Here is a 20,648-nt window from a genome sequence, read left to right as displayed (position 1 = left end):
GAACGGTGATCCTTACCAGGTGATGGCGAGGCTTCCATCTGCTAGGCAAACAGGCTTTGTCTGTGTTACTGTACATTTATGTGTAACTGCAAAGAACATACCTACACGTTCACTATTTTTTTTTCTTGGATTTGACCATCCAATATCTTGATATAATGAAGTGCTATAAATTCCCTTTTGTTTATGATGCTATGATATGTTCAAGAATACATGTGATTTGTAGTATATGATACTTGAAGTTCTATAAAAGACTTCCCGGTATGATTTTGGGGGTAGTCATGAATGAGTGCAGAAGGCCATGCTGATTAAAAATTGCCAAATATAAAGCAGAAGAGCTCTTTATCTCAGAAATATTAAACACTGGAATAACTTCTGTATCCATTGCCTGTGAAGTCAGGTTTCTAAAGTTTTTAAGTTATATGAAATGCTTTTTCTATGCATAAAACTGTTAAATTTTGAAGTATAGTATGTAAAGATTTAGAAGTTAGAGGAAGATGCCCCATCCAGTGCCATTAGGAAGCTGAAATCTTTCTATGTGCTGTTGAGCATTCTACTTCCAGCCATGCAGGAGAGTATCATGTTGGATCTGACAGCTATTACAGGGAGAAATGGTATGCGTCTTCTGGATTTGGCCATAATAATTTGGGAGGGAAGTGCCAGATTAGCAGCGAAAGAAGAAACATTTCCTTTTATAAACAATCTTCAAGAACATTACAATTTCTTTGAAGCTACTTACAAATTCTTGTATTGGGATTCTGGTAGAGTAAGTCCAGACAAGATGGATTTGTGGAAGAAATAGCTGATGGGCAGTGAAAGATGCATGATTAACAATTCCGTTTTGTTCAGTTAATTTCCTCAAGTGTTGTGTATATTCTGTTTTTGAAATCTGAAGTATATATGTTCATCGTTTTATGTGGATGCTTTCTATTATTTACAGTAGTGTATAATTATACACAGACTCTGACAAATATAGCAGTGTCATAGAGTCTATTTTTAGGCTCAGACATTTGTGATTATGATCTAATGTGCCAGCACTTAGCCAAGCTATGAGCAAGAAAATCTTACAGGGAAACAATGCTATCGACCTCATGCATAGCCTGGTACCAAAGAAGGATCATCTGTTCCAGGACAGGGCGTTCTGCTGGTTTTTTTCCCCTCTGTCCACTTGGTTTCCTCTGTTCTAGACAGACAGGATGAGTTGGTGAGGTAGAGCACACAGTTGCTGGACTGGAACAAATTGTTTATTTTCCATTGTTTGTAATCATGCATGACTTACTGTGCTTTTTTCTTTTCTTTTTTTTTAAGCTGGGATTTTCCATTTATACTCCACTGAGAATCAGTGTTGTTCACTGTTGCAAAGGCTGCCTTCCGACTTAAGTTTCTGCTCTGTATAGGGTAGTCCTAGGGACCAGTCATGTATCCCCTTACTAGAAATAGGTAGCCCACGCCTGTGCAAACAGTCCCACTGACCATACGGCAGGGATTCATATTGGAATAAAACAGTGAACACCTATTCACCCACTTCTGAGCCTTGTCAGTCATTGCCAAAAGGCTATTGATACTCATTAGTCCTTAAGAATGAAGTAGCATCTAAAAAGGAGCAAGCAAAGCTGAAACAAATGCTGTGCACAGAGTCCGTTTACAGCAATCACATATACTCAAACCAAAACATTCCCATGTGAAAGATACTTAACAGCTAAGCTGAGATGCTCGATGTTTTCTGAGGTGCTATGTCTGAATCTTCAGTTTATCTGAGTTATAACTTCTGTAGTGATAAACTTGGGTTTGCTGTAGTGTTTCACCTCCTTTGCCTCTGCATTGCTTCTAGCAGCATGTTTTGCACCCTACCCTGCATTTCCCTACATTAAATACATCTTTCAGTGTCTCGAGACAAGGATGTGTTTTTCTGCCTCCAGCAAGCCACTGGCTGTATCCTTCTCCTGTTAATAAGACTTTGTTCCCCCCCTCTGGTTAGAGGTCAATCTGAAGTGCAGGAAAGAATGATTATGATAACAGGAGGAAACAGGAAGAATCATGCTTTCTTTTTCAATCTGTTTTTTATTATTGTTTTAATGTAAAACATTGTTTCAATTAAATGCTGACCTGTGCAGTGGCGTGTGCGTGCACATGCCGAAATGAATTCAGGCTTTGTTTGGAAAGCTGTGACCTCTTTATTCCTGTTCTGGATCAAGGCTGTTGCATTTCAAACCCACTGCTGAGGACTGAAATTTCACTCATACTCCTAGTAGCACTGGCAGTAACAAACCTTAAGAGCAGTATTCTCCTTAGTGTTTTTATGTGCTGTTCTCTCTCAATTTTTAAAATAAAACTTGTTTGGTTTTAGGAAATCCTCATGTCATGGAAAAAAGATAACCATGACACGATTAAAATGCATCAAATGGCAGTGGGCTAAAATGGTACCTGGTGGAGCAGATATGTATAGAAATGAGGAGCAGAGATCTTTATCAGTTACTTGCTTTCTCTATGACTTAATTTAATGCTATATTTTTTATTCTTTCATTTTTTTAAAGCAAGAGTGCCATGTGAATTGGCTTCACCAAAAAGAAAACGTAAGACTCAACCCCAATACCTGCTCCCACACCCAAAGTGTTAGCTGCAATGACACTAGAATAAGATGTAAACTCATAAGAATATGAGTTTTTTATTTGCTTGGATGTAATTTTTAAATCTGGGGCGGGTGGACCTATTTGTCTTGCTTAAGTTTTTTGTTTGTTAAAATGAACTGTTTCAGAGGAAGGAAGAAAGGGGGGGAGGAATAACATGAAAATTGTCTGGTTTGTTAAAATGAGTCAGTTATATTTTATACTTGTCCTCTGGTGACCAGATTTTCATTTTTCTCCTTGGCCTCATGGAATGTTTTTATTTATATATCTTATTAGTTCTGGATGTTCTGTGCAAGGGGAAACCTGAATTACAAACTTTTTTTTTTTTTCCATTATTGTATTAAGAGCCTGGGTATTGAATGCAGGTGCTCAGACTCTGCCATAATTGGCAGTTTATGGAGGGACACCAGCTGTACTGCTTCACAGGGGAGATATTATATCTCTTCACACGTTGTATATATATTGTAGGAAATGCAGAATTCCTGTCATTGTCAGAAACTTTGCATGTCTGCATCTACCAGTGCCTCTGTAGAAAAAAGACAACAATCCGCTGAAAGTTAAAACTGTGTCTATTTTCAGAAACAGCTTATCCCTTTTATTGTCCTTTCATGTAGCACTGATTGATGTTTTGTTTGGTTAAATATAAAAAAGATTTAACAAAAGTTTGTCTTTTTATGGTCATGCAAGGCAAACTGGTGTTCTACTAACTGCCTCATTTTTTTTTTTTTTGTAACACGTGACAACAGATGATACATATCTGCATGTGTGTGGATGTGTGTATACCTGTATACAAGATTACACTCATCATGTAAAAATACACAAAATGGCATATTTAACAGTTTCAGTTCACAGAACAGGGTTGGAAATAGAAGCAATAGAACTCCAAATTGTATTAGACCTTAAAAGGCATAATTATACAGTGGGAAAACTGTGATGCTTCTGGGCATCTTACACAACAGGCACCATAGTTGCTCTCTCTTGGGAATGCCTGGGAGCTGCAGATGGTATCGCTTGGTCCTGCTTGAGGAGTATTGATATATTGATGTGTGAGTAGGTGGGACTTGTGTGGCTTTTGAAGGATCAAATTATAGAGGGAAGCTAGGAATTACTATCGAGATTTATAGGTATTGTATGTGAGTGATTCGGCCAAACAGAGGAGAAGGTAAAAGCTATCCCTGCATTTGAAAGGTGTCATCACTGAGGGGAATGAAGAGCCATTGAGTGTTGCAGGGAACATTTGTGGCGTGTCAAGAAAAATATAGGTATCTGGCATCTCACGAGGTAGCAAAATAGGGTTCCAATGAAAGTAAAAGAAATCTCATCAGTTTAAGAGCGGCTTGGAAAACACAGTCCTAATAATAGAGGAATGGACAAGGTTGCGAACGTCTTATGTGAGCTGACTTAACATTTGCCTTGAATATTAGTTACCCCTCTTCCTCTGTGGTTTAGAAATGTGTTCGGATTGATGTATAGACATTTAGAGGTTTTGCCCTGTTAGCTTCATTGCCAGGAACACAGGGACAAGGCTGTTTCGTTCTGTCTTTTTGGAACAGATTTAGTTTATAATCTGTCTGTGGTGATTAAATGCCCTTTTTCCTGCTCTCTCATCAGAAGTGTCTTGCATGTTCTTTGACCTAGTTAAGGCCCGGCATTGAGACATTCTTTTGAACATTATTTCCTTTCCAGTGCTGCTGTGTGTTTGTGTGTTGTACACTTTATGTTTGTGAGAACCAGGAGGAAGTCTACATATTTCCATGTTTTTTTTGTTTTTAATAGGTTTGTACGCATTGCGGAGAGCACTGGGGAAAAGACCTAACCTATTAGACAACGAGGTGGCTGGGTCAGTGATGATTGCTTTCAATGACTTCCTGCAGGGGATGAATGATGTCAGGCCCAGTGCCATGAGGGAGGTGGCAGTTGATGTGCCAAAAGTAAGTTATTTTTTGCAATACGCTAGCAACATTGTTAGAGCCACGTTAAGATTTGCAGTTAGGTGTTGAAGTGCCCTACCAAAAGAGAGGAATTTTGTGAAGTGGAAGCCTCAAGTTACTAATAAATGTTAAAAATGATCTTTTTGTTTGCGTATTTGTCTATTTAATTATAATTTTGAAGACCCATTTACAGAAGCTTAAGTTCCTAATGCTTTAGGAAGAGTTCATAGTGCAGGAGCATATCTCCTGATCTGTAGTTTTACATGCTGAGTGCGTTCAAATGGAGTAAAAATCTTAAGATGTTTGCTCAAACCAGATCCTGAATAGTGGTGAAAGCTGGAGCCTTTTGTAAAGCAGACACAAACTTAAGCAGAAACCAACTGCTGGTGGTTGTAACCAAAGTGTATTGAAACAAAGCTGTGAAGAGATTGATTGCTGTGATTTTTATGTAAAGCAGTTGACTCATTCTACATGTAGTTCATACTGCTGTGATCTGTATGTCTGCAGTGGCATTACGTGGTTTTAACTGAGGGCAGAATTAGATACTGCAGGTAGGTTATCACTGCCAAGCGGTAACCTGTCAGGGGCTGTCATCATATGAACAGTGTTTTTGGTGGTGCCAGGTTCATCTTTACCCCGCTCACTGCCCTCTCAGTTATGTATTATAGTAGTTCAGGAGCAGACATAATGTAAGTTGGGCTGGGGACCTGATCTGGTTTAAGACTCTGATCTGGCTTAAGAATATTCAGCAAAAGAAAATGTTGTATTTAATCTTACTAAATCTTGACTCTGCGAGCTGTTGTGCTGGTGTTTCTCAGCAGCTCCCCAAGCCCTAGAAGAAAACATTTATGTCTCATTGCATGAAGATGAGTCATCTGGGAATTAGATTGCACAACTGTAGACCCTTATTCCCAAACTATAGGAATGGGAAATAAAATCTGCGAACAGGATGCTGCACACAGCCAGCTCGGATATCACACTTGGCTTGTTAAGAGTCCACGCTGTGCAGTGAAGTGCTGGTTGGAAATGCCTGGGCTGGCCTGTGACAGCTTTTACTGGAAATGCTGTAGTGGCATCAATATCTGCAAGGGCTAATTACTTCTGCTGAGAAACAAGAGTTACTAATTCTCTTGTTGCTTATTGTGCTACTGGCTCTTGGGCTCATGTCATTATCACTGTGCAGTGCGTTTTAGACATACCAGCCCATTTGGTGCTGGATAGAGTGCTGCTAAACAGCACAATAAAGACAGATAGAAGCAGGGTCTCAAGGTAATGCAGGAAACCTGTTCTGAATCCAGGTCAACCTACTACTCAGGCTCCTGTTGTCCACTAAACCATCCTGCCAGCAGCTTCCTTGATTGTCACTTGTTTTTATTAGTTAAACACCAGCTGCGTCACTGGAATACTACTGAAATTCATTCCCTTATTGAAGGGAAGATAACAACATAGTGCAGATTACTTTTGCGCTGACAGGACCTGCGTTTTTACAAAATAATACATACTCTCTGAAGATGTAGGGTAAATTTCAGGCCATCTGCTTGGTGCCCGGGGTGATTTTAACATGGAATCTAAGGTACCGGATACGACAGGTTTTGTGCCCTCCCACGTCACCTACCAAAGGAGGTGCTGGAATTCAGTTTAACCATTATTTTGGGCTGCAGAGCTGCCAGTTTACCAAAACAAAGGTAACTGAGCATACTCAGAAGCAGTCTGAGTATCTGGAGATACTGACACAACAGTCCATGGAAGTCACAGTAGTGTAAATCCAGCATTGTAACGCCACCGCCACCACCCTCAAGCCTAATTAGTGCATTACCATTTGTATTTGAGGTGGGGAAGTGCCCTAAGTCAGCTCAGGTCCATGGGTTAGTTGAAGGAACTTGGTTATGCTGCAGCTAGGTTGCTGGGATGGCAGTGCAGGGGAAGCAAGCAACAGGAACCCAAACTGCAGCCCCCTGGTTAGGGCTGCTTGCTGGGGGCTTGGGACGTGATGCAGGAACACTTGCAAACATCTGAAACTCATTCATGTACTTCAGCGTAGCTATTTTGAAAAATTTGACCACTGTGTGGTTTATAGACATGCACAAGCAAAAAGAAATAAAAAAATAAATCTATTTATCATCGTTGTTAAACTTAGGTTAGTGTAATTTGCTCTTTATTAGCAAATAAGTATGTCGTCTTCTCACCTGATTGTTAGTGTCTGAGTGCCAGTCACTTAGTATTTAATGTACCGTTACCCAGAGAATTCACATGTTCGATTTGTTGTTTGGAACACAGATTGTAGCAGAAAATGTATTGTAGCTTGTATTTCCTTGGATACCTTTTTTTAAGAGGAGTATGCAACATTTTATGTTGCATGCTTCTAGTAATGATTTTTAGGTATGTCTTAATCTAATTTTACAGACTTATTTTTGCTTCTTTGAGTAAAGTTGTGTATTTAACTGCTCTGGTTGAAGTTGTATGTTTGATTTCGCTAATGTTTGCAATTAATTGGATGCTGAAGTACTTAGTTTCAGTAGAAACCAGGTATCTAAGAAGCCAAATGAATGCAACTGCAGAGCCATTAGTTGCATCATTGTGTCGATGATGCTGTGTCCTAGAATGCTTTGCTGTTTAATATTGCTGTGCTTGAATGTCTACTCCTGCAACACCTATGGGAAACCTTAAAATTACTTGCTTGCCACAGAACTGATGCTAATAGTCCTAATTTCTGTAAGAAGTTCTTCCTCTTTACTGATTTACCCCTCTTCTCAATACAGTGCTTTCAGTCCATGGACTTGAGCCACTTTCCCATTCAACACTTCGCTTAGTTGACTGTTGGCCGTGGTGTACTGTGATAGGTTACGTGCTCTGCAGTAATTTATACCAACAGAAACTGCTGTACTTACACCTTTTGCTGCATTCTTATAAAAATGTAAAAATTATAGCTGGGTGTGTGGGAAACAAAAAAGAAATAGAAAGCGTGAACCAGATAGGAGTCCAGCTTTCTTCAAGAAACTTAAAACTTGTTGTGTTTTGTTCTGTTCTGTTTTTGTTTTCCCTGACTAATGTATCTTTGTGCAATCATCCTGTATTGATTAATCTGCAGATACTTTCTGTCTGTAAGGATAGGCTTTTCTTCCCCTGCTCTCCTTGCCCTAGAAGCTATCCAGCTAGACAATTAATTGTGTGGGTAAATTTGTTAGAAGATCAGGGGTTACGTTCCTTCAGATTTTGGAGTCTGACCTTAACACTGTTTGTCATCTAAAAAATCCTTGCTAAAAATAACTTCAAACACTAAATAAATTATCAGCTATGAGATTTTTTTCCAAAGAGAAGACAGAAGTCTGAGTTACATTAATAATACCCTTTTTTTTTTTTTGCTGTTTATTGCAGATATATTATTCACTTGGCAGCCCCCTTGGTGTGGATAGAACTTTTGGGATATGCAGTTAGTTACAAGTAAAACCATTGATGTACATGCTGAATTAAACTGAGACTTTTGTCATTTTGAACTTCCTGTTTTTCAGATGGTGGGGTTTTTCATATTTCATTGCTTTGCAGTAGCCATGTGTCAACTGCATGAGAGGAGTTCAAAGTAACTTCTAAATAAAGCCACAAGTAAACAAATTTTATTGAGGGGCTCCTTCCCTTATAGACATGACACCTTTGCCATTTATGGGCTGTTGGGTTTTTTGAAGCTGGTATCACCTCTGATACTGAATGAAAATAATTACTTGTTTTGTCATGAACTCCAAATTGTTTCATCAACACAGAACTTGTTCTCTGAAATCTGCAGAACGTTGAGCAGGCTGTAAAGAAAACTTAGTTTTCAAATTAGTGTTTGTTTTTTAGGTCCTAGAATTGAGCACTAGCTCCTTGGCTGTTTAGAAGGCTACTAGGCTAAATTGCTTTTTTGCAGTCTTTTATTTAAAACCTGGAAAAACCTCTTGTTTATATGCTTATACTTGGGGTAGTAGCTAAAGACAAGGAGATGTATTAGAAGTGACTTGTTTGGGTGGCCTTGGCAAGTCACTTTTTGGTGTCTGAGGCTATTTGATAACCTTTATAGACTGCTTTGCAATCTGCTTCTGAAAAGTGCTCTATGACAAGCTAGTTATTAGGGGTTTTGTCATTGACATAAATGGAGCTCTTTTTTAGTCCAAGTATATTTAAAATTACTGGTGGGGAAAACAGCCAAAATGAAGTGAGTTTGGGGCAGTAGATAGAAAGTGAGGCTGTGTGCAGGAGGAGGTGTTGAAGGCAGAGGTATCACCATGTGCTTTTTTTGTGTTCCTGCTTTCTGCATTCTTTTGTCCTTCCATTTGTGTTCCGATTACAGTGCACATTGGCTGTGACAAAGGCAAATGCAAAATGCTTGCTGCCTGGTTCCATGTAGCATCTTGCTTTCTGTTTTTACAGAACTGTTCTTGAACTTTGCTATGTGTTACAACCTTTTTTAGAAAGCTGCTTTTTCTGCAGCAGGGATTTAGGAGAGAGGGGATGCACGTTATAAATCAGGAAGTTAATACTTCAGTTCTTTGGAGAGTTGCACTGTAGTTGCCATTCCTCCCTCTCCTATGGGTCTTTCTGAAATTTTTGTAGAGTGCTATGGGTTTTGCTTGCCTGTTTCACTCCCTTTACTGTAACTCAACGCTCAGATTTGTGTCTTTGCAGCCAAAAGGTTCTGGATGAGACATCCTTTGCACGTCTGCTTTATTTCTTTATTGCTGCTGCTTAACAGCCTCTGGGGAGTTGCTGCTCTGCATCGTATCTGAGCTCTGTTGACCTGTGGAGAGCTAAAGATTACCGCAGTAATGAAATCTTGGTGTCTTACACACTGTAGCAGACCACTGTCTTTGTATGTGTAAGCTCAGCCCCAAGGCTAGTCTTTAGAACCATTTCCACAGTGACAGAGTATCACGCTTCATTGCTCATGTTGCAAGAGCTTTCCTTTGAGTTTGTGTGCAGGTAAAAAGAAGTGTAGCTAGCTGTCCAAATGTGCACACTAGAATTTGTGTTAATTGCAGTTGGGAAGTTACTGAAGATTTGTGTGCGAAACCAATCCACCTAGTTCTTCCAAGCTTATATGAATCTAAAAGAATTATTACTTTTGAGTGTTTTATTGTTGGTGGACTGTTTTCCCCCCCCCCGCCTATCTCTATCCTTTTGAAATGAGGGGAACAAAAAAAAGTTTTGTTTAAGACTTGACCAGAATGTGAAGATAGTGTTTTATTAGCTATTTTTCTTTTAATACCATTGCTGCTTGAATTCTGCACCTTCTATTATAGAAATCTAAATAAGTTACCTGAATTTTTGACTGGTTAATTATTTTCTTTTTTAACTCATAACAGGCAAGCTCACATTTAGTGGCTCTGTTTGTATGTTCTGACCCAGTCGTCTCCCTTTCCTCCCCTTCCCAGTTCTAAATGTAAGCAAAATCAGAATAAGTCTCCAGATTACTGAAAACAACCTTGTAAGGTGGTCCTGCTTCACCTTTTCTGTACAATTCTATTGCTTGTGTTGATGTTAAATGACAGGTAGTGGGTCTGAAAAATCATTTGAATAATGCCTTAGAAGACTCGTGCAATAGTCTGAATATTTGCAAGAGGGTAAAAATAACGTTTAGGTGTTTTCTCCCTGGCTTTTTGTATCTGTGCAAAGTACTGCTAATGGATATCACCTTCTTTTGCTGAAAGTTACACAAAATTCCTGATGGCTTGCTTAATTTTAAGAAGTTCTTGTGCATGTTTGTCAAAATCTTTGTCTAGCTAGAAAGACATGATGATAGGAATGACTGGTCCATGCTTTACCAGATATGAGTAAGGATTGACACTGAAAAATGAGAAAAGCTTATATTGTATGTTTTCTTTCCTAAGAAAAAGTTGTTTAAAAGTGCCAATATTCAGTTCTGTGCAGCTTACAGAGCTGCTAGGTAGAATTAAGGGTTGTAGGGATAGGTAATATATGTTTGTTAAATGAAATTTAAAACACTGACAGTGTTTCAGATCTGACTCAGAAACACCAGTTTTCAGAATAAGGGAAGATTGGGATTAACTGTCTTGAGTTTAATTAAGTTGCTCAACTGTGAAATTTAAGTGAAAAGGCGTGGCTTGCATGGGTGGAAACCTGGCAAGGTGCAAGTGAGGTATCTGACACACGTCTTCACTTTTTATAAACTTGTATGTTTGCTTTGTTGTAATTAAAAATCTGCAGGTGAATTTCTGTGTCTTATTGTGAAAATTCAGGTGGGAAGGGAGGATTCTTCTTACCTTTAAGCACTTAACTGAGGTGCCTAAATTGGACATCTCCTTGCCATGTGTTCCCTCTAAAGGAAAGAGAGAGAAACTGGGTGTGCGGCCACCTGTCTGACTTCTGAAAGAGAGTTTGTACTACAGCTGAATTGCTCTGCAAAGTCTCTCTCTCACTTTTGACTGTGTTGGTAGCCCAAGATACCCAGCTTCAAGTTGAGTGGTAGGAATTTATACTCATTTCCCTCTTCCTTTCCACAGTGTTGTGGAGTTTGTCCCTTTACTGTTTTTGTTGAATTCATCCAAACACTTTCATTTCAAGACTAGAGACTTGTGCACAGCCCATTTTCGTCTGTTTGCTACCATTCCTTTAATCCAATTTGTGCAGTTAGTCTTGCTTGTAGTATGAAGCCGCACGTCAGAAGGGAATATTGGCAGGTTGCAAAAGTTGGCTTATAAGTTACCAGAAGTGACATCCTGCTTTGGTAATGCCCCTGCTAAAATTTTTTCCTCCCCCTGCTACTGGGATACTCTTCTATGTCTGATTCAGTCTTAACTTCGCTCTGACCCTTACTGAATTTGTGTTTCTTTTCTGTTTTTCTCCTTTTTTCCATAAGGGAATCCTGCTTTTGGCAGATCCCTCTGCTCTCAGATTCTTCTTAGTAGGCAGTGGTGATCAGCTCCACATATTTCATACTTCCCCAGGCTTATAAAGTAATTATTTAAGAACTAGAAACTGTTGGTCACTAAAAGAAAGAAAGAGTTGGTTTGTGGTTTTTTTCTAGAGTTCCTGTCACATATTCCTGGTGTGAGAGAGATGATGTTCTGCAGACAGCAGATCGGCAGCTCCTCACCTTCCAGGTAGCCTTTAAACTCAAAATATTTCTGAGGGCTTGACCCATGCATATTGATCTTTGCTGTTTGCTCTCTGCAGTCTTTGTAATTTTCTTCTGTGTCAAGGGCTGACAGTTGAGAAAAAGTTTTATTTGGTTTGCAGTTTGCTTGGACTTACACAAAAGTGCTTGCACCACATCCAAGTGCTCTTTTTCTTCCACTTCAATAGTAGACTGAATTGCCTTTTTCAGGGACTATCTATTTTTAGTTTCCACTCTGTGTACTGGTATCAGAACAATAACAATGGTGACAAGCCAGGAGCGACACCAGTTTTCAAGTCGGGAGAAAGGCGATACATTGCCTGTTAGTAATACTCTGCTTGCCTTTTGAGTGTAGCTGACTTTCCAGAGCTGAAGAGTGATTTATATCTAGTAAATTTTTGGAATAGTGTTTTAAGGCAGAAGATTGTTTGATTTAAGTGCATTTTGACATGCTTAATATTTGAAGTGGACGGGAATGGATGGTGACAGGACGAAGAACAGGACGGGGGATGTGGGGAAAAGTCTCAGGCTTGCTGACAGCGATGGGGGGAGAGGTGTAGCAGGTTTTAGATCTGTGTGCTGTTTTGGGTAGGACATATTAGTTCTGTCCCAATGTATGCCTGACAAGCCTGCCTTGTGTCTTCAGCAGAGCAAATTTAACTGCAGTTGTTTTTTAACTGCAGTTGGCTTTGAGCGTTGCTTTTTGGTGTGTGGTTTTTCTTTTCTGTAGATACTTGTCCAGAGGATTGTTTGTTCTCAAGCTTCTAGTCAAATCTGCAGTGCCCAAGTCCTATGTGGGAGTGATAGTGTCGGCAGGTGGAGAAACCGCCAAAACTTCTAACACGCAGTCTTGTTCATTTTAGTGGGATTATACAGCTGGGATCAGGGCCTTAGTCTGCAGCAATAAATAAAACCAGCTTGAGCTCATACAGTCCTTTCCTTCAGGGAAGGCATCAAAGTAATTTACAAATTCTGCATCAGCATCACATTAAAAAACCGGGACAACTGAGTTGTGACTTTGCTGGTGATCACGCAAAGTGTTGCTGCCTGTATGATCATGCTGTCATTTTATTGTTATTTTTCTGTGTTCTGTTATTGACATTTGAAGTAGATTCAAAATATTTTACCTACATACTCCAGGATAAAGCAAGTCTAATCCCCTTTTACTTTGTGTGACTTTATTGATAACTGCTGCTTGTTTAAAAAAGGCTTTTTGAAGAAGTCACTTATTAAAAACAAATTCATGAAATAAACAGTACGCATTCTACAGAGCATTTTTGTTTTCTTTTCTTTTTTTAATAGTTTTGCTCCATTGTCTGAATTCAGCAAAATGGTCTGCTTTGCAGGTATCTTGGTCAGACATAGGAGGGCTAGAAGACGTCAAGCTGAAATTGAAGCAGGCAGTTGAATGGCCTCTCAAACATCCTGACTCCTTCATCCGAATGGGGATTCAGCCTCCAAAAGGTGTGCTGCTTTATGGACCTCCTGGATGCTCAAAAACAATGATAGCAAAAGCTTTGGCTCACGAAAGTGGTCTCAACTTCTTGGCAGTGAAGGTAGGCCATTTACTCTTACATTTTCTCAACTCCTGCATAACAATTGATAGTTTACCAATTTCCAGTGCTAGAATCCAGTGGCTCTTTATGTTTGTGATCATTATATATGCTACAGCAAACACCTTGTAAATATCAAGTAATGTTTGTGTTTTCTTATGAAAAGAACTAGTGCTTTCTTGTAGGCTTTTTAAAAATTTATTATTTATTGTATTATAGAACAGAAATGATATGTTGGATGGGTGGGTAAGCTGTGTAGTGACATATTGATTATGGGTATTATTTAAAATGATTTTAAAAATGGAAACAATAGAATTCTTAAAGCAGTATAAATGAAATACAACTCTGGATAGTGGGCAGCTCTTCTGACTGTAATAATTGCTTGCAAGGAAATACTGTCATCTCATCTGTTACATTCCTTTTCATTCTTCAGGAAAGTCACTTTATCTTACTGTTCATGTTTCATTACAGATTTTTCTTGCCCTATTTGCCTTTTTTCAGGGGAAATAGTTCTACTTCATCAGTTTTTAGAAAGTTTGCAAAATCAGTTATATCTGGAGTACTCCTGGATAAGTGGGATATTCTCTCAGCATTAAGAAACACTTTAAGTATAGAAAAATTTTGGATTTCATTGCCTATGAATCAGTGTAATTGATCACTGTGGGTTGTATGGAAAACACATGAATGGAAGTTATTTAATAATAATACTGAGCTTCAACGCATAGGAAGAAAAAAAAGATAGCAGAGTGATTCCACATGGGGTAGCCTTGCAGCTGTGTCAGAATGTTAATGAAGTGCAAGAAAAAACATTTGTTTAAGTATTTTAAAAGTATCTCCTTCTCAGCAGTAAGATCACGTACTCTTGTCTGTTGACCATCTCTTTACTCACAAAGCCGCCTGTGTTGTTGGTTTCGACGCAGCTTCCTCCTCTGCCTATCCTTTCAGACTCACTGTAACTGTAGCTCTGGATCCTGTCCTCTCTGGGAGCAGAGGCAGTCACACTGACCCTGAAGCCAGCAGCCCTTCATTGCCTGTGCTTCCCGTTATTGCAGACAGGCCTCTGGGTCATGGTCACATCAACGAGAGCAGCCTTGGAAACCTCGGCCCTTAAGAAACACTACCTTTACTGCCTCTTCCATAAAGACAAAGTAGTTCTTTGTACTCCAGAGTTACTGGTAAACAAGGCAACCTTTTCCTCCTGCACTCTTTAAAAGAAAACATTCCTCTTTGTCTCGCCCAAAGCACTGATGCCTGATAGTGTGGGGAAAAGAGGCAGCAATCTGAAAAAAAACCAGTTAAAAATGAACATTATTGCTATCCTGTATTCATCAGTCATAGCTACATCAGACATTTTTACTAATGCAGTTAATTGTCCAAAAGTGAAAGGTGGCTCATGCTGAATAAGAGGTCTCTGAAGATGCACTGATATGAAATGCTTTTCTTCATGGTGGAGTTCTGATGGTGCAACCCCCCCTGTCATTGACAAGCTGCAGCAGAAGTGGCTGGCTTGGAGAAACTCCCTTTTATTCCCTGTTGGTTTAAACCCCTTGGCCTGGAACTGGCCAAATATTCAGTGTACAGATGTTTCAAGAATCACATCTCTGGAGCATGTCCAGCCTTGGATATGTTGACTCCAGGAAGGGAACATAGCCCACTTTCTCCAACTTCACATTTGCTTCCTGGACAGAAAAGGCAACATCCATCATGTACTAAATGTGTTAAACATCATTGTCTGTAGCACTTCTTAAAGCACAACAGGCATGAATTAATTTCCACTGCATGTGTTCCTGCAATAAATCTGAAGTAGATGAATATGTGGGTTTTTGGTTGGTTGGTTTTTTTTTTTTTGAGAGAGGGGGGATTTTTCTTGCTTACAGTCCTATTAATATTCCCCTTCTCTACGTTATGCCTGAAATATCTGTCCCTGGAACTGATATCAGGCTTTTTGAAATGGAAGTGTGTTTCTTGATAATTTACTTTTCAGGCTTGCGTTTTCCTTCTAGTCTCTCCTGCTCCAAATAAGTAACTTTGATGAAAAGTGTCTGTTGTACTCTTTCAGGATAGTTCAGGTGGCTCAGGTTCTTGGGTCCTTCTCGAGAACAGACTGCAGACAGGAGGCACAGCTCTAGCTATGGGAATTTGCTGCTGGATGCCGTCTCTCCCTCTGTCTTGAAACCTGAGAGGAAATTGAGTATGTTACATGCAGCGCTTACTTGGTCCAGTGATTTTTGGAAGATGGACCTATTATGTCTGCATGCTACATTTAAGATACATGGGCACAGCAAGTTCAACTCTGAAGAAGTGCTGAATGTGCTGTACTTGTCTAAGTTGGCTGTCCTGCTTGGGTGCAACAGGTATCGCTTCTGCCCAAGCCTGGCTCCAGGAAGGCTTTGCACTATTTTCCAGATGTGTCTATGCAATGTCTGTGCAGCTTGGACAGCTGACTGCTAAATGAGGTACTCGGTCGGATTATATGTAATCTGGTAAAATGTGACATTTCCATGTGTTTTGGGCATGGCTGGTTGTCGTAATGCTGTATGAGGCATGGTCAAAATAGCGCAGCCTCCAGCCCATGTCTGACTTGTCTCTAATAAGGTTTGGAAGATGGGCAAAGTCTAGATGTAATTTCTGGGCAGAGGAGCTGAAGAAAATAACGTGATAACAGACGTTTGACGTTGCATCCTGTTCTCTCCTGAAATCTATTGTGAAGTTTGAATGGTTAGTGTTACAATGAATGTGGCCTTTTTGTAAACAAGCTCTTTGATATTTGGCCAAAACTTTTTATAGCTATATTTTCACCAAGATTGGTGACCTTTTGCTTTTCCAGAGGAAAGCAGTCAGTTGGTGGGTTTGTTTTACAAAGCAATCTTGCATATAATTCCTAAGGGGGATTGTTTATTTTTATTCCTTCACTTGACTTTCTTTGTCTGTAATACAATATATCTGCTAAATTTACTGGGGAGGAGGTTGTCAACTACTTTCCAGGGGATGGCTCTTCCTGCTCCCTCCCACCGCCCCTTTTTCTAAATCTCTCGCAGCACTGAGGCTTTTCAGGGTTTTAGTGGTCATCTTGATTATTCCCCCTCCCAAACCTCTGTTACAAAAAGACAACTGAATTGTTCTTAACTTCTTGGAGAGTTCTCAGTGTTTTGTGGTCATGGATACAAGCGAGTATAAGACTGTGTGAAGGAATGAATTAGGATAACTTTTTCTTTCTTCAGGATTGAACATCAGTCTTGACTTATCAATAGTTTTTGGTCTGGTTGAATTCTTATTTCAGTCAGCCTTATATGCACTTTTTTACTTCTTCACACTCCTTTTTGTGCTCGCCCCAAAATTTGTAATTTTCTTCTGACATATATTTTGTGCATTTCTTTTAATAATAGGAAAAAAAATTGTATACAGATATTGGACCCACTAATATTCGTAGGATGGGGGATATAATTTTCAGCTTCTGTCAGGCTGATGACACCTCTCTGTTATATATAACTGTCTCTGACATTTTTGCTTTAGGTGTCATCTAGCTTTCTGAAATTGAACATGAAGAAAATGAAACCCTTTGTCACTGTATTATTTCTGTGGGCTTTTTTCCCCCTCTTTTGACTGTTTATGTAGTGGGTATCTCTCTGTACTGTTTTGACAGTTCCTGCACTTAGGGTCAGCTTTGACTGCCTGCTTTTTTGAGATATATGTTGATTAGACCACTATGATTTTTATGGTGCTTTTATAAGAATATTTTTGGAGGAAACTTCTGTATCTTGCTGTATGGCATAGAAAAATTATATCTGCATTTGTCTTGCATGTTAGTTTATTTAGATTTGTTACGACTGCCCTCTCGGATTTTTTTTTTTTTAAAATTTTTTTCTACATTTTATTTTTAGGAAATCCTGTATCATTGTGTTGGGCTAAGAATCTAATGAATATTACTTTTCTTCACGGGTTTTCTGTTGGTTTTCTGGGAAGCAACTTGCAGAGAATCTCTGTGAATTTTTTTTCTCTTCTGTTATTGTGGTACATACATAATTCACTTTACTACCAAATAAGAAAACCATTGCACTTTTTTGTTTTTAACCTATTTCAAAATGAACACTAAAGTTTGCTCTTATGTTGTCAGGCTGGGAGGCACCATCACAGTACCTGCCCAGATAAACTCCATCACCCAGTTATAATGTGTTCCTTAGCTGAGGGTCCCCATAGGGCCACGGGGACTGCAAAATCCTTTTGCCCCTTGAGTTGCCCATAAGCCCAGGATGCTGCATACTAGAGGGATGTATGTTGTTGATAGTATCCTGCATTGCATTACCTTCTACTTACTCAGCCTGCTAAAATCAGAGGGAGACTTTCTGCTAATTTCAGGAGGCTTTTGCTCAGGATTATATCAACGGGGGACTTTGAGTTCTGTTTTCTGTCCAACAAGCAGATTACCTGAGTTTACAAAATAAATAACAAGAAAAATTATGTAACTTCTATATGCTTGTAATGGTTTTGGAAGCATAATTTTTCTTCTTGCTGCTTAGTGCTTTTTAATATTTGTCTGTTTAAAATCAAAGCTAAGGCAAAAACTCACTTAGTGACAGTGACAAAAACCAGCTTAAATTTTCAGAAAATTTAGACCTCCAAAAGTCAAACCCCTTGCAATTCAGCTGAGGCACACTAATTGTTGTAAACATAATGAAGCAATACTTTAAAAAAAAAAACAACAAACAAACAAAAAAATTAACAACCCAAACCCATCCGTGACAGTAAGTAGTGTTTAAGGACATTAACACCGAGCAAACTGATGGTACAGATGATGTGTACTAAACTGCTCTAAAATACTATTTGCACTGGTTAGGAGCTCCAACTATGGTGTGGGGAAAAAACCCCAAGGTTAGAAAACATTCTTGACATTTTATTTGCTGTTACTTAAGAGCTTGGGCTGAAGGAATCTTTTCTTTTTTCAATTAGCAGTAATTACAAAAAATACACTGTTCTCAAAGCTCTGACTTCACCTTGGCTTAATTTAACTTCCTGTATCACCCTGCCGATGCTTTTGTACCACTCCCTGTGCTTGACATGTGCTTAAGCTTAGTTTGTCATCTGGGTCAATTATGTCAAAATATTTTCCAATTGAAGTTTCCTCTGCTTTTCCCTTCAGCTCTTGGCTGTGGCAGCTCAAACAGATTAATGAGGCTTGGAAAGGCCAACTGCTTTGCTTTGTGAAGAACTGTCACTGAATTTTGGGGAGACAGTTTAGCCTTTTGATGGGGATTTTAGTGGGCAGAAGCATGAAATAAGAAAGCTTGGTGCCTGTAACTAGCTAAGCAAAACATTTAAGATGAAGAATGAAGAAGCATTGTGGTTTTATGAGAAACTCGGGCAAATAGTCGATAAAATTTCTGAAAAGATCCATCGTATCACATTCACAGTAACTTGTTAGTTAATTAGCAGGTAGTGGAACTAACTGTATTTGAAAAATTTGTTTAATGTTTTTTACAAGGGATAACAATTTGAGATACTTTAATGAACTCTTTCAGTCCTGAAGCTATCTGCATGTTTTACTCAACTAAAAATAAAATAAGGCATTCATCCACTGTTACCATAAGCTTCCCAAAAGTGAACGTGCAGGCAGAAGATTATTCAAAGATAATCCTCTGTTTCCTTGTCCCTTCTCAATTACTTTGCAAGATTAATTTTTAGTAGCACTTAGTTTCTTTCTCTCTCCAAGTTACCAAGGGTTTGTCAGCAACTAGGTAAAAGTAGCAATTGCGGAATGGGGTGTTGCTTGGAGGGGTTTAGTGTCAGCAGCTGAATGTTTTGCAGTGTGGATGGCTAATTTTGTGTCGTCTTGCTCTATGATTTTTTTGATCCCATATGGATACTGCCCTGATGGTGCCAAGCCTGGTCCTAGACAGAGTAGTGGATGGCAGCTGTTTAGCCTGTAGCAAAAAGTGGTGGAGAATAGGAATGGGTGCTGAAAATCCGTGATGAATGGGAATGACTCGCAAAGGGATTTCTTTGTGGATGGGGCAGGTGAGCAGGATGGGTTACTTCTAGATGTGCTTCAACTCTGTCACGATAGAATTTCATCTCTGATTTGATAGTGCTGGGCCTGTGCTGGCGCAGCACTTCGTGAGCATGCAAAATCCTGGTAAATTTGAGTGGCAGCTAAGCCTGAGCGCTGAAGAGGGCCCTCACTGAAGGCACCGGTGCATGCAGTGAATTTAATTCAGTATTTCCAGTCAGTTCACACCACACTACAAACACTGGCTTCTGTATTGTGTAAAGAAGCCTCAAAAGATTGTCATTAAAGTTTGCTAGTCAAGGCAAATGGCAAACAAGTGAATTCTGAGGCATGCCAATAAAGAAAAACAGATATTATATTTGTCTTCACAGTTTAATTACGCTGCTTTTAGCAACTTCACTGCAACGATTGAGGGTGACAATTTTTTGCCAGCCTACTCCCTTAGACACTTTGGAACCCATAAGCACCTGTTGAAATTGGAGTTTTTAAAACACTAGACAGGTGTCAACAAGTTTTTAAGGTCCTCTGGAATGCAGGGCAGAGGGAGAGGAAGTGATTAAAATGGTGCATGGCGCTCAGCCTGGAGTTTACTTGTGCTGAGAAGTTGGGAGTGCTGCAGATTAAATCATTAAACAGCATTGAAAGAGAAGAAGTAGGCTTTATTCTTAACAAGTAAATATAATGCGTTTTCTGAGCAAATATTTTTCTATGTAGCGTAACCAATTACCAAATCACACATGTACAACCTTTGCATTAGAAATAGCTTTACTGTTAAAATAAAGGAAGTCTCACTGTTTATCTTGTTAACTCTCTTTCCTGCAGCCGGCCTGAGTCATGTGTTGCTTTGGTTTGACTGTGGTAGGGATGGGATAACATTTTGCTGTTGAGATTACAGTATCAAAAGACTATGTAACTAATTACTGAGTATCTTCCAAATCAGTTAATGTTGTTAGAGTAGATCGTCTCACCTGCACTGTCATGGAGCTGGAAAGAAATCACCAAGCTTCGCTCCTCTGAGCTGGCTGTCTATCTATGCTCCTCCTGCAGTTTGATGAGAAGTTAGCACATCAGTGAGGTGCATTGCATCTGGGAGGTAGACGTCTGTCTGTCCAAATCACTTAGTGTGAATGTCTAACTTGGATGCAGATGTCTGACTGTGGGCAATGAACATTGCCCTAGGTACACATTGTGAACAGTTGAAAACTAATTTTGGCACCCTCTGTCTTTTTTTTTTTTTTTTTTTGACATTTACAGTAGAGAGCTCAGTTTCTAGATACTTCATTTGAAAGTAAAAATTCATTATGAATGATATTTTAATGTATGTTTGATCATTTCTACTTTGACCGTGGGAAAGAGGGAATTGTGCGTTATCTATTGTAGAGTAATAATTTGTAGGATGTGATATAAATTCTCTAATTAATTGTATTTTTA

General features: G+C 39.2%; 1 protein-coding gene across 1 annotated transcript in view; it reads left to right on the top strand.

Moving 5' to 3' along the window:
- AFG2A (AFG2 AAA ATPase homolog A) overlaps positions 1-20,648 on the top strand; it is a 203,698-nt gene that overhangs the window by 23,218 nt on the left and 159,832 nt on the right. Inside the window, 2 exon segments of the mRNA XM_069796051.1 lie at positions 4,401-4,555; positions 13,007-13,216. Coding sequence (XP_069652152.1) covers positions 4,401-4,555; positions 13,007-13,216 — 365 coding nt within the window.

This window comes from Haliaeetus albicilla, chromosome 1 (genome assembly GCF_947461875.1).
Source record: "Haliaeetus albicilla chromosome 1, bHalAlb1.1, whole genome shotgun sequence".
NCBI lineage: Eukaryota > Metazoa > Chordata > Aves > Accipitriformes > Accipitridae > Haliaeetus > Haliaeetus albicilla.
Note: the sequence above shows the minus strand (reverse complement) of the source record. Positions and strands in the feature narration are given on the sequence as shown.